This window comes from Nipponia nippon, unplaced genomic scaffold (assembly GCF_047370975.1).
Source record: "Nipponia nippon isolate SJK-2023a ecotype South Korea unplaced genomic scaffold, ASM4737097v1 scaffold_3, whole genome shotgun sequence".
NCBI classification, from domain to species: Eukaryota; Metazoa; Chordata; class Aves; order Pelecaniformes; family Threskiornithidae; genus Nipponia; species Nipponia nippon.
The window spans coordinates 64,174,620-64,190,091 of NW_028262347.1; the positions used below are offsets into that span (position 1 = coordinate 64,174,620).

Sequence of the window (15,472 nt, forward strand, 5' to 3'; positions counted from 1 at the left end):
CACCTGTCTGAGCCCTCTGCATCTGGCTGGACAGAGCTAAGCACAAGACACTTGGACCTCTGGCTGCTCTGCTACCTAGAACAAACTTCAAACTTTGTCAGCAATAATTTTACATGTGCTTCCAATTCACTTTTGAAAGTAATGAGTTAGCAGAAGAGCCTACAAAACTCCACTGAACTCCACCAAACCAAATCCTTGCTATTTAATGGTTATACCTTATTGACCTTACTTTGAGACAGTCTGAGTAAGCCAGCATGCTTCTGAAAGGCACGCTTTGCTGTTCGCATCCAGCTCTGGCAGCGATTTCTGTCCGCAGATCTCAAAGTGCTCTATAAAAGCCAGTCTGTATCGCCACCCCATTTTGGAGGAAGACACAGAGAAGTGAAATGACATCCCAGTGAGTAAAAGCACTCTGGTACCACAGGACACCATGTCTGAAGAAACAAAACTGTAACACTTAGAAGAGCTTCATAGATGTTTCACAGAAGTGAGATCTGCCTGTCTCCTACTCAGTTTCCCTGACAGACTCCTTTCAATAACCAATCACCAAGAACTATATCTATTATAAAAGAGGCAGAAACTCTTCAATTTTGCCACTTAGAGAAGCGTAAGTGGTGAAGTCCAAGAGCTTCTGCCATCTTTGTAATGTATATATACTCCAGCACAGACCTGTCCCCAGGTTCTCTTTCCTCTTACTAGAGGGATGCACCTGAGATTTCCTACTCTGCCAGTTGTGGTGTTGATACAATGACAATGCCAAAAATCTCATTGACACTGAAAAAGGATCAGTACCATAACTCACCAGGACAGGAAAATTCAACCACTCAGCTAATTCTTTTCCACCTCATTAACCAGAGAACAGATTTATTTCTGTGCAGTGCCACACTTGAGGCAAAATAGATTAAAAGGCACCATCCTGATCCAGAAGCAGTTTTAAGACCAGAAAGCATAATTAGAACAGGCTGTGCTCTGGTTCTCTCCAAGAAGTACCAAATGAACCTCTTACTGCTGTGCAGCAAAAGCATACTCACGGCTGTATCCAAAAAGAGAGCCTACAGCACAGAGCAGGCTAATTGCTAGCACTGGGGCTCTCTTCTGTAGCACATCAGAAATCAAGCCCTGGATAGTCCCACCTGCAAAAAATAAATCATCATCAGGCTCAGGATGGTGATGCTCACCTTGAACAAAACTCATTTCACTGAGTGCAGTGGCCTCTTGCCTTCTCATCAATACACATTTTCTCTAAAATCCTGAAAACTGAAGTCTCCTTACTGCCCCAGACACAGAGACAACAGTAAGCTTAAGCGGCTCAGATAGCGCAGGGAAAATTACTCATACTGCTTTCCCAAGAATTTATTACTTCGTTTTTTTCTGGCACGCAACTAGCCAATGCTCCTGCTTTCCTTTTCCTTGCCCTATAGGGCCATCACAGCTCTAGGATCACCACAACTCTGGATGTAAGCAAGCTTAACATTGTGGCTGGTTTCTTTAACAGAAAGTGCAGGAAAAGGCAGTTCTTTTTCACAGGGAAAGCATTAGCCCACAGGGGCCTCACATTCCCTGCTCTCTCCCCTGCTTAGGGTAGGTGCAACTAATTGCAACAAATGCCAATAGCTGCTAAAAATCACCTTATGTATCATTGCTACCTCTGTAGGAACTGCTCTGCTGGTAAACACTAGAATGTTGAGAAAGCCTAACACAGAAAAGGCCACAGAGGCAAAAAAACTGACCCTGAACAGTCCAAAACAAGGATGTCTATTCTAGGAAAGCTAACTGGACAAGGTAATAAAGCAAGAAACTGAGCACAGGAGAGTGGAAGTCTAAACACACATACAATATGTTCTTTATTCTGGAGGAACAGGGTCAGATTTTGCAGCCAGCAGAAACAAGTGCAATTACATTTTATTTCTGAACATAACACAGTTGTGCCTGCTCTGCTGAGATCTGCGCTGAGTCTGTTCTTAAAAATACAGGACAGAAGGGACAGTACAGAACCCAGTAAGTCCAGATCTAAACTCTCCCTCAAGGGTACCAGTCAGAAAGGAAGTAGCAAGCAGCAGGGACACCATTTTGTACATGGCACTTTTCAAGAAGTCCTAGTGAGTAAAGAAAAATGCCTGCTGGGGGTAATGTCCAAGAATACGATAGTGCCCTTTAAATTATATGTAAACTCTTTAGGGGGCTCACATACTGTGTGCTTTAGGAAAAGAAAAAAAAAAAAAGCCAAGCAGCCACATACATAACTAGACTTTTCATATATTCAGTAAACAGCTAAACAGCTGTTCCACATGGAACAGGACTGCTCTGAGCTGCATTCGCTGTCTTTCGTTTTCAAGGGCAACTGCAGGAAGATGTCATTCACTTGCTCACTCACCTATGATTCCTCCCACATCATACCAGATTGAGAGCTGGTCAGCTTCTGCTTCTTTCCATCCAAAGTTGTTGCTGAGGTAGAAGGGCAGCCAGAAGAAGAATGAGTAATTCACCAGTTTCAAGCAGGCATAGGCCAAAGAGTACTGGAACAAAGAGAGGGCCAGCAAGCAGTTAGTACTTAAGAAATGCAGACAGCATTTCTGCTTCTTCCCATAAAGCTCTGTATCCAGCTAAATCTTTCAGGGGGAAGTGCTTCTGCATTTCACCTAAGAAGGCACCACTATGAAAGCTTAATGATGAACATGAAAGGGAACCCAGGAATACAAAAATCACTGTCAAGAAGGTTATTTTCTTTTCACTGAATGCAACGGGTTAAAACACTTTCAGTGTAATCTTGAGAGGAAATGACACCAGGCTTCAAAAAACAAAGGAAATTTAATTCACCTTCTGAAGAGAAGGGAGCCAACCATATGACATGAAACAAGCTTGAGATTTAGTCATCTGTGCATTATGCTGAGAAGAGTTATGTGAAGTAGTTCCTCTGTGCTATCTTTTCCTGCTCAGAAGGCTCATCTGCTTACAGCACTAGAAGAGAAAGCTTCGTTCATAATCCCCAGGCAGGTATTCCAGGGCACAAGACGAAAGATTTGGCCAAAGCTAAGCACATGCTTCCAAACCCAACAGCCGAGACAACCTCCTGCTTTTGGCTGCTGGGCTCAAGTTCTCCTTAGCTAGCAGATCTCCTTTAGAGCTTTCACGTGTGTGGAAAAGATTTGTTCTCTGGGATTGCTGGCCCAGCACACAGAGGGACGAGGCACACTGCTTCAGTAAGGCCTCCTGATAAACACTGACACGGCAGTCCAAGGAACCCGTATTTGAAGAGGTAAACAAGGATGATGGCACAAAAAACAACCTGTTAGAATCACAGCTTTTGAGCCTGTATGTATATGTGTAGGTATATACTTGTCTTTGAATTTCAAAAAGCAGATCTTTTTATATATTAAACTCCACAAAATCTTCTCTTCTGAATTTGTATTATTTTAATAGAGACATCCTTTTTAGCTGTATTATTAATGCGTTTTCACTCTTACAGGACACAAACTAATCTCAACCATACATGTAAGACATGTAAGGTAAGACATAAGATGCTTAGTAGAGTTCTCCTGCCTCTGGGTGTGAAAAGTGCACTGTACGAAGCAATATTTATTACAACATGCTTAGAAACTGTCTACCAGATTGTCTGAGTGATTAAACATTGAATTTCTAGAGGCTCAGGGGAAAGCTGTCTGTACTAAAACTCTTCCACCATATCGCTCAGCAGGCGAAGAGAGGAACTACAGAAAAAATATGTCAAATAAAGTCTTTGTAGAATCTTGACAAGGCTTTGGAGGTTCTCTCGGTATTTGGTCTCTCACTGATCTGACACAGTGTCCTGGTTTGGCTGGGCACTGATCTGACATCAGATAGAACTCACAGACTCAGAGGTGTTCATGTTGCTGGGTTAATGCACAGAACACGTCCTCAAAATACCAAGTACAGAAACAGCAACATCAGTTGCATAGTACTTCTTTATGTTCTGGCCAATGAAAAAAAGTCACACATCCACTCGGGCAGCCTCCACCAGTAAGAAATTTTGCCTAAAGGTTCTTTGTACATCAGCCCATTCTTAGCACCACCAAAACCGAGCCATAGTTTATATGGCATTTAGCCATGTTAGGAAAGAACTCAAGATGGGTATGCTTTCTTTTGCCATTCCTCAACCAAGGTCTTTACAACAGAACTGTGGTTGTCCAGCACTCTAAACACTGACAATCCACTCATCCCTTCTAGATTTCATGTTGCCTTAATCAAAACAACCAACCGCTTTACTCATTAAGGGTATCTGACAATACTGTCCATTCAGTAGTTCTGCTTCATGATCAAATCCAGACAGTTCACACTGTATTACTGTTTATACTACTGTTTATAAAAAACACGCCTACTTTGCCACATGTTACATCATGCTGATTAAGGCTTTTCAGGCCAGCTTTCTGCTTTAAGGCAACTAAAAAAACCCAAACCCCAATATCGGTGCCACAGAGTTCTACGTGATGCTCAACTAGCAGCAAGAATCCTATTCCTCAGGGCAGCATAGCTAGAAAGCATAGCCAAGAAAGCATCCTACAGAAAGCCACCTTTGCTGATGGCCTCCCTTCTAAATTTGGCAACAAAAAGGGCATGATCTCTCCTTCCCTTAGTTGGCTCATTACATGCACTAAATGAAGCAGGAGTCCAATGCGAAGAGCAACATGCAACCACGTACCCGGACAGTGTTATAATCCATGCGCACAAGGACAACAGTCCCAGCCCCAAGGTTTTAACAGTGTAAGAAGTCAGATGTCAACAACTACAACACATGGTCAACGTATTAACAATGATGTCAACAAATGCTGACAACACAAAAAGTCAGCTTTATGCTTAACAACATAAGTCAGATCTCATTCAGGAATCTGTGTCCTCACCAGTACTACACCCGGAAGGCAACAAGCCTGGAAAAAGCCAATGGCCTTTGGCTGGTTGTCAGTGTCAGTTGCTTGAATAGAGTAATTCCGGTCATCATCATCTGCATCATCACCGCCCATTAAAGGTCTGTTGGCATCTTCCTCCACACTGCCGTCTTCATCTGCTCCAAGCTCAGGGAGGCCTAAGTTTTTACAAGGCATATGCAACAGGAAAAACGGACCACAGCCTGTTCACCCTCTCCCCACTCTAAAGCTATGCTCGCTTCTTTTAAGCAATTCTCCCTTCTAGCAATTTCCTTGCTCTCCCATACCTCCATCCTCCTTTGGCTTAGAAACTCTTCTAGATGGTGTTCTGCAGTGTCGCCAGTTTCTACCCTTTGTCTTCTAGCGCTCTTGAAAGTATTCTGTCTGATCTTGGCGTCGGCTTTGTCTGTTCTGAGTGTCTGGCCATTAGTTGGAAGACACAACAAATTAGTGCATTTCCCCCCTTATTTAGTGGTTGGGATCCTCGGACCTGGCGCTGCGCTTTCTGGGCTGCTGAGTGCTCTTACAAGCGCTCTTTATGGTAGCTTTAGTGCTACCAACTTTATGGCCTTTGCAGGCACCTGGAAAACCTCCTCCATGGCCCTGTCAAAGCCCAGAAGTTCTTTGTTTTCCTGTTACACTTTGGCTTGCCTACCATCTTCTCAGAGAAGGACCATATCCAACCTGAGAGCTATTTAACTGGCTGCGGGAGACCCGCAGATGAAAAGGACTTTCCCTTCCCCCTGCACAGTTAAGGCTTGCCATAGTTTTCTCCTACAACAGCCAGTTATCAGTTTGCCTACTGTTTCTTTAAAAAAATACTGATTTTCCAGGTGAGGAAAAACTGATAATTAGGCACATCCTAATGGAGAGATGTTAGTGCCAGGCTGGTTTATTTTGCTTTTTAAAACATCCAGACCCTATACACACGATGCACAGTGGCATTTAGTGTGATCTTGGTGAGTAAAGCATTTGCTCCATTAAATACACTAAAGTGCAACACCATTTTATAACAGCCCTGAAGATAAGTGCTGTCAGAACGAGCAGTACTTTTACTACTACAAGGAAAGCTGCAGATCTGCTTTCCATGAAGGGACTGAAATGCTACAGCCCTCTTCTACTTACCCACTTCCTTTGGCGATGTCAGGAGCCCAAAGAAGACAATGACTCCTCCTGCAAACTGTACCGAGGCAGTCACCAAGAAAGCATACTGAAGACAAATAAATACAAGATTATTTTTTAAAACACTTTCAGTTACACAGGCTTCCCTGACTAATGAGGGTTTCTTTACATTCCAGCCTTGTCGGAGAGTAAACACAGCTACGACAACCCAGACTACATCCATAAAACTTAGAAACAAGTGATCTCCATCTCCTGAACAGACTCGGTTCTATCTAGGCTGAAAGACCACATTGAAACAGCTGGTTTAGTGTACTGAGGTGACAGCAGTGAGACAGGAGCTCACCCAACACAACCACAGATCCAGCTATACTGGAAGGGACTCAAAGAAGGGTCGAACACCAAATTCAGACCAGGTTGCTCAGGGCTTTGTTCAATCAGGTCTTGAAATCCTCCAAAGACAGATCCTCCCGGCTCTGCCCCCCTGTTCCAATGCTTACCTAACTTCACAGTGAAATTGTTTTCCAACCATCCAGTTGGAACCATCCCTGTTTCACTTTATACCCACTGCTTTTTAGCGCTCTCACTGTGCAACCCAGGAAGGAGTCTGGCTCCGATTTCTCAGCAATCTTCTCACAGGCTTTGGAAGGCTGCTATTTGGTACCCTAAGCCTCCTCATCTCCAGAGTGACAAGCTCAGCTCTGTTAGCCTGTCCTCAGAGGTCACACGCTACAAGATGCACTGGTTCATTTACATTCCCTGTATTCAATTGCTTGCCTGCAGCATTACAGCAATGTAGCATCTGCCTGGCCTCTGCCCAGCTACAGAAGCTATGCCTCCATGCTTGTCAGAACCTCACGACTATTCAGCAGCAGTGACTTCGGTTAAGTGAGAACCTGTGACGGATGACTCAAGAGCACTTGAAGCCACCCAAATCAGAAGAGGGTATACTATGACGCCAGGGCTCTTCAATAACATCAGTCCCATTTACAGAGAAGTCTCAGGCTCATTTCTCCCAGCTTGGAAGGGTCAGGAAAGGAATACCCTTTCTATTCTGCCTACTGCTTGCTACCACAGAATTCAGGAAAATGAAACTGGACACTCTGAGCCTGTTGTCTCTCAGAGAGAGGAAAAGAAACTAGGTTCTCATAACCCAATCAGACATGCAGTCCTAGCTAGAAGCCAGACAGCAATACCTACCTCATAGCCGTATTTGAGAACACAGGAGGCAAGGAATGCCCCGAGGATATTTCCCACAGATGCACAGGCACTCCAGAGTCCAAACACAAAACCTCTCCTGCAGAAGGGGAAGAAAATTTTAAAAAGGCAATGTGGGGAGAGGTGACATTAGGAGCAAGAAAAAAATGTAACATTTGAGTGAACTTTAACATGAATAAAGTTACAGCATTCTCCCAGTCCACTTCAAAGAGACTCAAAGGTCACTTAAAACACAGAATAACTTGAGGGTACCAAATAGATAAGTGAGGAATGTTCTATCCTGAAACATCTGTGTTATAGTAGAGGTGAGCTGGCAACAAGAGGGTTACAAGCTATGGCTAGAGCTCATCTGCAATACCCCAAAGTGACAGAGTTGAACATACGAGTCAGTTTCCATTTGGTCTCTTCAGTGGTAAGTAGACAGAAACAGGTTTTCCAGTGGCATGAAAATTCAAATTCAGGCACTCTGCACTATAGGACTTTTGAATTTTGAACCTGTGCCTTTAACACATATAATTGTGTTCACACCAAGCTGTTCTGTGGCTCCAGAAAAAAATTAAAAAGAGATAATAGTAACAAGTAAGGCATATTTCATCCCACATAGCTTTAACTCCAATTCTGACCTAACAGTTGGCCTTTTTGGTTTGAGGTCAGATGAGTCACTGAAGAAAACTCAACTTACCCAGCTTTTCCAAACCAATTGCCCATGACAGCAACCACACAGGGCCAACCAGTAGACTGCAGCAAGCCGTTCACAACCCAGAGACAGCAGTAGAACCACTTGTTGTAGAAATGCAACCATTCTGTGAGTGTGCCAAAGATGAATACCTAGAGAAGAAGGAAAACAAAACAAAACAAAACAAAACCACACACAAAAAACCAAAACAAAACCAGAGAAGAAACCCTGAGACTACTGCTGAAAGCCAGGCAGGAGTGGGGTCCTAACAAATAACATTTCAGGGAGAAGGTCCCCCACAGGGGCCAGGCCAGAGGCAAGCCTGGCATTGTTTAAGAAACGGCTCAGAGCTAACAGCACCCTCTGCTGAGCCACCACAGCACTGACTCCAGAGCCCAAACAACTCCAGTGACAAATGTGCTGTCATGGCACTTCCACTCCAAAAGACTTTTATCTTTGTAAATAGCACTGTTATAACAGGAGAGGAAAAGAAAGAGACAAACACTTTCAGTAACAACGCTAAAAATACAGTAGCCTCTTGATCTGCTATTGTACTGACATCTGAATCCACAAGGCTCTATGCAAACACAAAACCCTCAGCAGTCATTTATCTTAGCAAAATTTAACATAAATTCTACAGCCAGGTCTCAAATTACTAAGAGCCCTAACCCAAACTAGCCAAAATAAACACACTTTGTGGCACACAGTGCTTGATGCATGTCTGTGGTCATGTGTTTGCAGAATGCAATAGGCCATAGTGGGGTTTGTAGCCACTGGGTAAATCAAAAGCACTGCACACATTTTACCACTACTTTAATAACCAGAAAACCACAATGAGATAAAACTGATTCACACGTATCTGCAGTGGCTTGAACCTGAAGAACCCTTTTGTTTTAAGTGGACATTCTTTTTTGACACATACCCTCCCAGAAATTACAAAATAAGTAAATGAATGCTTACTATTGTTAGCATATCCTTTAAAGCAGAGAACAAAGATTGCACTTGGAAGGAAAAGCCTTGATGACAACATATGTGGGCTGGGAGAACAGTTATAATACAAAACAAATACACCAATCTTGTACAAAAGCTGTTGACCAAGTCTCTAGATAGTGCCTCAAACTTAGGAATTTCCTTCTGACACAGTATCCATAAATAGATATTTCAGGAAGAGGCGAGTCATCTAGCGTAGCTCTGTGCTTTAGACAATGCAATAAGTGCATCCAGGACAAAGTTCTACACGCAGCCTTTGAGACCACTGAGGTACAGCTACAGCTCATGGGCAGATTCACACAGAAACAGAGCCTCTTCTCCCCTAAAGTAAAACCCTATCCAGAAACCCTAAGAGAGATTTAGAAATCACACTAGTATGTTCCAACTTACCACCAGAGCAGAGGAACACATGCCAAAAGACAAAACCCAGCGTAAATTCAGGCGATCCCCAACTATGCCACTGACAAAAAGACCCTAAGAACAAAACACAGCATTAAATAAAGCCACAAGATTTGCATCTGTTACCTGCAAGAATTAAAATGATGTAGAAGGGTCAAGCTGATCCAAACGTTGTTGTTATACCATCTTACAGTTCCATTCTAACCACCTCTTCCACCACCAAAGAAACCCTGCTCATAGTTGTTCATTAAATTTATTGGTTTTAAAAAATTCAGCTGTGAACTCTTGGAGAGATAGAACTAGCCCTCCCACCCACTGGTGATAGGGGTGTGAGAAATTCTGAAGTGATAGTATTTCTCTTGCATTTGTTAACAAGCATCTTCACATGGGTGACAGGCATGGGCAGAACTAACAGAAATTGAAGGAAAAAAAAATCTGATCCTGAACTAAGCTTTTTAACTGCATTAGTGCTAGGCAAGTCCAAGAAGAAGATCCTGTTCATCCCCTCCAAATGTGGGTATGATCACCCCAATAAGATTCAACCAAAGCTTAGCAGCTTTGGGTTAATTTTACTCACCATAGCATAGGAAAACAAAAAGATAGTGTCCAATGTCCCCAAGAAGAGAGTTGCTTCTTCTGCATTTGGAAATAAATGGCTGCTGTTCCAGAGCTACAGAGAGAAAATTTTAACAGGTAAACAGGGAGAGGCATAGCTCATTCTACTCTTTTTCGATGGAAACCCCAACTCCAAAGCAGAACAGCATCTGGCCCCAGCAACCTCCTGTTCCTCCAACACTTTAATTATCAAATCAAGAACAATTCTGGCATTATCTACTGCAGAAAATGTCCACTGCCACTTCGCTTCACTTCTAAAGGTCAAGCTACCAAACCAGAAGTGAGAAATGCTCGTTCCACCTTGATCAAGAAAAATGACTGGCAAAACAAACCCTGCTTCTAACAAGCATGCAACTGTTAGACAGCTTCTTACACAGAAACGCTGATGAGCATCTTAATGAATTATACAATAGAGGCATATTCTATTTTATGTGCAGTATCTCACCTGTACTTATCTTGCTGTCTTCACTAAATGAATAATTCCTTTAAAATATTTGTAGCAGCAACCATAATAAGAAATGACAGACCACAAACAGAAAAGAAAGAACACAAAAGGAACAAGGGGAAGAAATAGTCTGGCTGGAAACTATTTACAATAAACTCCAGTCACTAATGTTGTTATTTCTTTTGTGCTTATCCCGAGTTTCATTTTACTTTCAATGTGATCAAAAAAAAGGGAAAAAGACTCAGTTGTCCCCAAAGTAAGATTAGTGACATCAGCTGAAAACAGCAAGCTTTGAGGATAACTTGAAGAACAAATAAAGTTATTCAGGACAAAGTTTTCTTCCCTCCCTGCCATGCCCCCATTAGAAAACAAACAAATAAACCCAATCCAAACTTGACCTATGGATGTGCCTAACTCAAATATCATCAGTTTTAGTTTGATTCTGCCTCTTCAGGAGAAGATCCTGTACAGACAACATTAATTACACATCCACTTAGTTTAAGAGATGTAACATTGGTAAGGCCTATTGACACAACTTCTGCTTAAGTCTCATGTGTCCAAGAAAACTAATAAATCCCTTGAAAAATACTTTTTGCCACTTGAGGCCACCAATACCTACTCACACTAGTAGCTTTCAACTTTTAACCAAAGACGTCTGGAGGTGCACAAGCTATTAAGAGTCTTAGAAAGATAAAAGATCGAAATCTTTTGTCATTAGGCTTAAATTCATTAAACAATCTCTGCAGAACTCGCAAATCTTTGAAGGCTGAAAAGTATAGATCTAAGTTGTCCTTCTAATAAAATCATACTAGCGCCTACTCACAAAACAATTGCAAAACATTGTTATACTTTAAGAAATATTTTTAAGTGTATAAAAATAAAGAACAACTGTAGTTAAAAAGATATACCAAAGTTCCACATTGATAGCATGTGATTTCTCTGTTCATGTCCTTAATCTATCAATTTCCCAAAACGCACTTTACTTTTAACTGACGTAATCTAAATTGATACCAAAAGGACCATTTTGACCATTTTGCTTGATCAGACACATTCACCTCAACATCCATCAAACACTAGATCATCTATATAAGAAAAATCAAAACAGCTTCCAAAATACACTAGTTGTTTGAATGTCAGTTAAGGAACTAAATATAAACACTCTGTAGTTCATTCTAGCATCCCTGAGATGCTCACTCCTTTTTACCATACTATAAAATCCTGAACACATTACAGGCCCAATTTACTGTTTTCACTTATCACAAAAAGTCAGCGTTTATCATCCCTCAGTCAAACGTTAGCCACTGCTAAAAACAAGCATGTTTTTACCATACCCGTAAAAGGATTATGGGTAGGAGCTAGGAGGTAGTTCTTGCATTCCCATTTGCGAGGTGCAAGCAGTATACAACTTGCTTTTCTGCGAGCAAACACTGCTAAAACTCCCACTGCTTTCACTGAAGCTAGCATTTTACAGACAAGGGGTACTGGATGGTCAGCAGTTTTGGAAATCAGACCTTTTACACATAAGATAAAATGTCTTATTTCAGTATCAATTTAGGATAAGCAGCTAGCACTTTCAGACAGCTTTCTTCTCTCCTACTTTGGCCATCCTTTAACAGGGTGGAAGCAGAAGCACCACCACAAAAGAAAGCCACAGCCAGGGTTTTACAGAGATCTCTGTAAGCCCATTAACTGCTCTCATTTATTGCCTCCGACACTTCAGAGGCAGGGTCCTCTTTCCCCCTCCTCCCCCACCTCCAAGCTGCTGGCTGCTACAGAGACTCTCCTGGGGTTCCTATTTCCATTGGAACACTAACTTCTTGAGAAGTTTCTCGCTGGGGATCACTAGGAGAGATTTCACCATCACCTGATGATCCAGAAAACTACAGTTCAGACACCTGAAGTTCCCGCTCACATTCTGAGAAGTGTCCCTGATGGACACCTAAAGGGGCCTCTTCGGCGCCACAAGCTCAGCATACTGGAAGTTACCCATCTTTCTTGGCGCTTGCCTATTCCTTGTGTCCTTACCTCATAGGGCCGGAGCTCAGGGGCCGTGCTGTTCAGGCAGGCAGGAGTCCACTGGCTGGAAATGCTGACTTTGACATTACTGAATGTCTTTCTGGAAGCATGGAGCAGGGAGTAACTGCCAGAAAACACACAAGCACAGGTTGGCCAAATCTTCTCTGGAGGTCAAGTGGGAAAGGGTAGGGACTCAAAATAGATACATGCTGTCTAAGCAGGCAGCACAGCAGAGGACTGGCAGCTTTGGAGACAGTAGACAGCAACAGGAAACCCTGGTATTATGGGTAGACACACGGATTTTAGTGGGGAGTTGTGAAATAGGGTCTTGACTGGGAAGGACTTCCTCCTTTGTTTTCGAAAGAGAAGGTGACTGTGCAACAACAATTAGGTACCTCGGGGAAAAAAAACAAACAAACAAACAATAAAGACAAAAGAGAAGATGCACTCATCTAGCTAACCACCATTACAAGTGCTCTTCCAGAGACAGATTAGGTATCAGTGGCAGTATTGCTGTGAAGATCAAAGGATATCAGCATGGCAAAGTTTGTAAGGGGAGGCAGTATGGTATTCCAGCTGTTGTCAGCTGGTATAACAGACAAGCTTTCAACAAACAAATCTAGTAGACCTTCAGATCTGAAGCAGTGACCTCTCTGTTCTAGAGGCCTGTCCACCTTCTGCAAACAGCCACTTTCGGGAGAGAAGAGGACCCTAGAAACAACAGCTGCATGTTCCATCAGCCAGAACAGGCATTAGAGTTCTGAGCATCAGGGTTTGCTTCCTTCCTCATTTCAGCTAGTCCTTCCCCACACCCACCCACATTCACCCTTCTGCAACAGGCGGCTGCCGGCTTGGCACAGTCAGCCTCACCTGTGGTGCAAGCCCTGTTTGTGGTTGGATTCCCCAGGGGCACAGCACACTTAGCTCCACCCCTGCATGACTCCCAGACCGGTTAGTACGACCAGCTTTTAAGTTTGTTTTCAAGGCTCACAGCCAAAAGTTAAGACTATTTCACTACCTTTATTCTCCTTCTTTGGACATGCCCTCACCTCCCCAAATTCAGCGAGATGAACACATCTCTGTGCAGAGGTACACTCAACCTACCTGAAGAAGGTCAGCAGGAACACAACAATATGATGGTGGGTGCAATGAGACACAAGGCCTCTGTTTGCAGGCTGCCTCCGTAAGCTTCCAGGCAAAGCCATCCTCCTGGCAGCCCTACCGCTGCTCCTGCCCTTGGCCACAAAGGCTGGATCGTGCTTACGTCATTTTTCTTCTCACTTAAACAGAAGAAGGTGGGAAGGGAGGGGAAAAAAAAAAAAATACTTGAATTAAAACACATGTATAAAATACAGCTGTGTTCCCCAAACAACTGGAATTCAGCAGGAACAACTCTATGCCATTCTTTCCCAATTTGTTTCATATTGCTACCCATTTCATCGCCTGCACATTCCTTGACACCTTCTATGTCCAGAAACGTCTTTTTACTCCCATTCACCCAGTACCCCCGTGGTTATCCTCCAACCCACTCCTTTTTTGTTCCACTCCTAGCAGATGCCTCCTCAGTGCCCATCACCAGAGGAGTTCCCCCAGGATCTACCAACTTCCAATGTTCCCATGTTAAAGACCATTCTTTTACGTACATGGTGCACTACAGAGCAGTCATAAATAAACTAACTTTCCACTGCTACCCAGCTGGCTATAGACTGGTGAATAAGTCAAGAGAACGGCATTTGGTTACTGGTGGGGAATGGTTTTGGATCTAACTGCCTCTTTTAAGATGTTGTTGAAAGAATATATCCAAGAGTGGACTTGCACAGCTGGAAAAAGGAAAGCAACTGTGAGGAGAGCGCTGAAATCCAACAGCTAGACTGCTTGCCTATTCACTCTCAAGCCCTACATTACAGCTCCATCTGTCACTAACTCTAATGAGTGTACTCCAATGAGTACAGCATGTGGCAAGGCATGCTCTCCTGTCCCCTACCTGCAGGGCATGGGTGACATCTGCCTAAACGTCTAGATACCAGGTATTATCAGTACTGAGGAAAGGCTATGATAGACACACAGTTTCTTAGCGCTGGCTCATGCCGCACTGCTCCACTCCGTCAGCTGTGCTGCACGGCTGAGGGGCCGTTTCTGCAAACCGAGTCTGGGAAACGACCCTGCTGGGCAGCAAGGTGGCGAATCTCTCCCCGCGCCTCCCTTTTGTTTTCCTGGCAGAGGTCTTTTCAGCCAGATTTCCCTGCCACAGCTCACAAAGCAGCTGCACAAACACTTGTGCTCGTGCAACAGAGCGCGCGGTGCAGAGAAAGATATGCTGTAGACCGATGTCACTACTGAAGTCAGAACGTGATTCTGTTCACGCTAGCTGGCTTGAGACAGTTAGACAAATCAGCTGGCGGGAGCTGCGCCTTCAAGAGACATTGAAACACCACGCACATTCTGAACGCTGAGGAGAGGTAAAATAACCCACCACCCCTCTTCCCCCAAAGAATCAGAGCTGAAATAAGAGAGAACATAACGCCTTTGTGTTCTTGCGTATCCACAGGTGGTTTTTGTAATGATTTGTAAATTTGGCAGAAGACTTTTCGAGTTCAGCTTCACAACCTCACTTGGAGAAATTAGAAGTCATTGCCCAGACTCCCTCTTATCCACATTTCTGCTGCTGAAAAGCCTGTATTTCACAGAGATTTCTGCTCTTCCTTCTAATAACGTTTAAAAGTTTCACCACGACAACTTCCACTGTAAGAAGTCTTCCTTTCCTGTTCTCTCAATGATGATGCATACCTGACCAACAAAGAGATGCCAGCTACTACTGCATACATTAACCATAATGGAAACCAAGGCCACATCTGACCTCCGAAACAGGGTATGACATGGAGATCCTGTGAGTAACAGGGACCCAGCTATTACACCTTTGAGACACTAGAGTAACATTTATCCTACACCACACATGAACGCCTCCATTCTCATCCAGGAGAAATGCAGCAAGCCTATACAAGATCTGAGACTGCATCTATGCAGCCCAGGTGCAGCAGAGCCACGTTCCCATTCGTCCAGCTAGGAGAGCCCACCCAGGTCCAGCAGCACCTTCTA

General features: G+C 43.4%; 1 protein-coding gene across 5 annotated transcripts in view; it reads right to left on the minus strand.

Annotated features, from left to right (window-relative positions):
* Positions 1 to 15,472, minus strand: part of SLC37A3 (solute carrier family 37 member 3) — a 52,743-nt gene that overhangs the window by 35,302 nt on the left and 1,969 nt on the right. For 4 of the 5 annotated variants that reach the window (XR_015706919.1, XR_015706918.1, XM_087767629.1 and 1 more), the window contains exons 2-11: positions 13,481 to 13,656; positions 12,386 to 12,500; positions 9,878 to 9,970; positions 9,292 to 9,375; positions 7,918 to 8,063; positions 7,218 to 7,314; positions 6,024 to 6,108; positions 4,875 to 5,056; positions 2,375 to 2,516; positions 1,032 to 1,133 (exon numbers count right to left, since the gene is read on the minus strand). Coding sequence is in view for 2 of the 5 variants with exons in the window: in XM_087767629.1 (XP_087623755.1) it covers positions 1,032 to 1,133; positions 2,375 to 2,516; positions 4,875 to 5,056; positions 6,024 to 6,108; positions 7,218 to 7,314; positions 7,918 to 8,063; positions 9,292 to 9,375; positions 9,878 to 9,970; positions 12,386 to 12,500; positions 13,481 to 13,581 (1,147 nt within the window). In the remaining 3 variants the exon portion in view is untranslated. Of the gene's footprint in view, positions 1 to 229; positions 435 to 1,031; positions 1,134 to 2,374; positions 2,517 to 4,874; positions 5,057 to 6,023; positions 6,109 to 7,217; positions 7,315 to 7,917; positions 8,064 to 9,291; positions 9,376 to 9,877; positions 9,971 to 12,385; positions 12,501 to 13,480; positions 13,657 to 15,472 lie in introns of all 5 variants that reach the window. The other variant, XR_015706920.1, reaches the window with a different exon arrangement.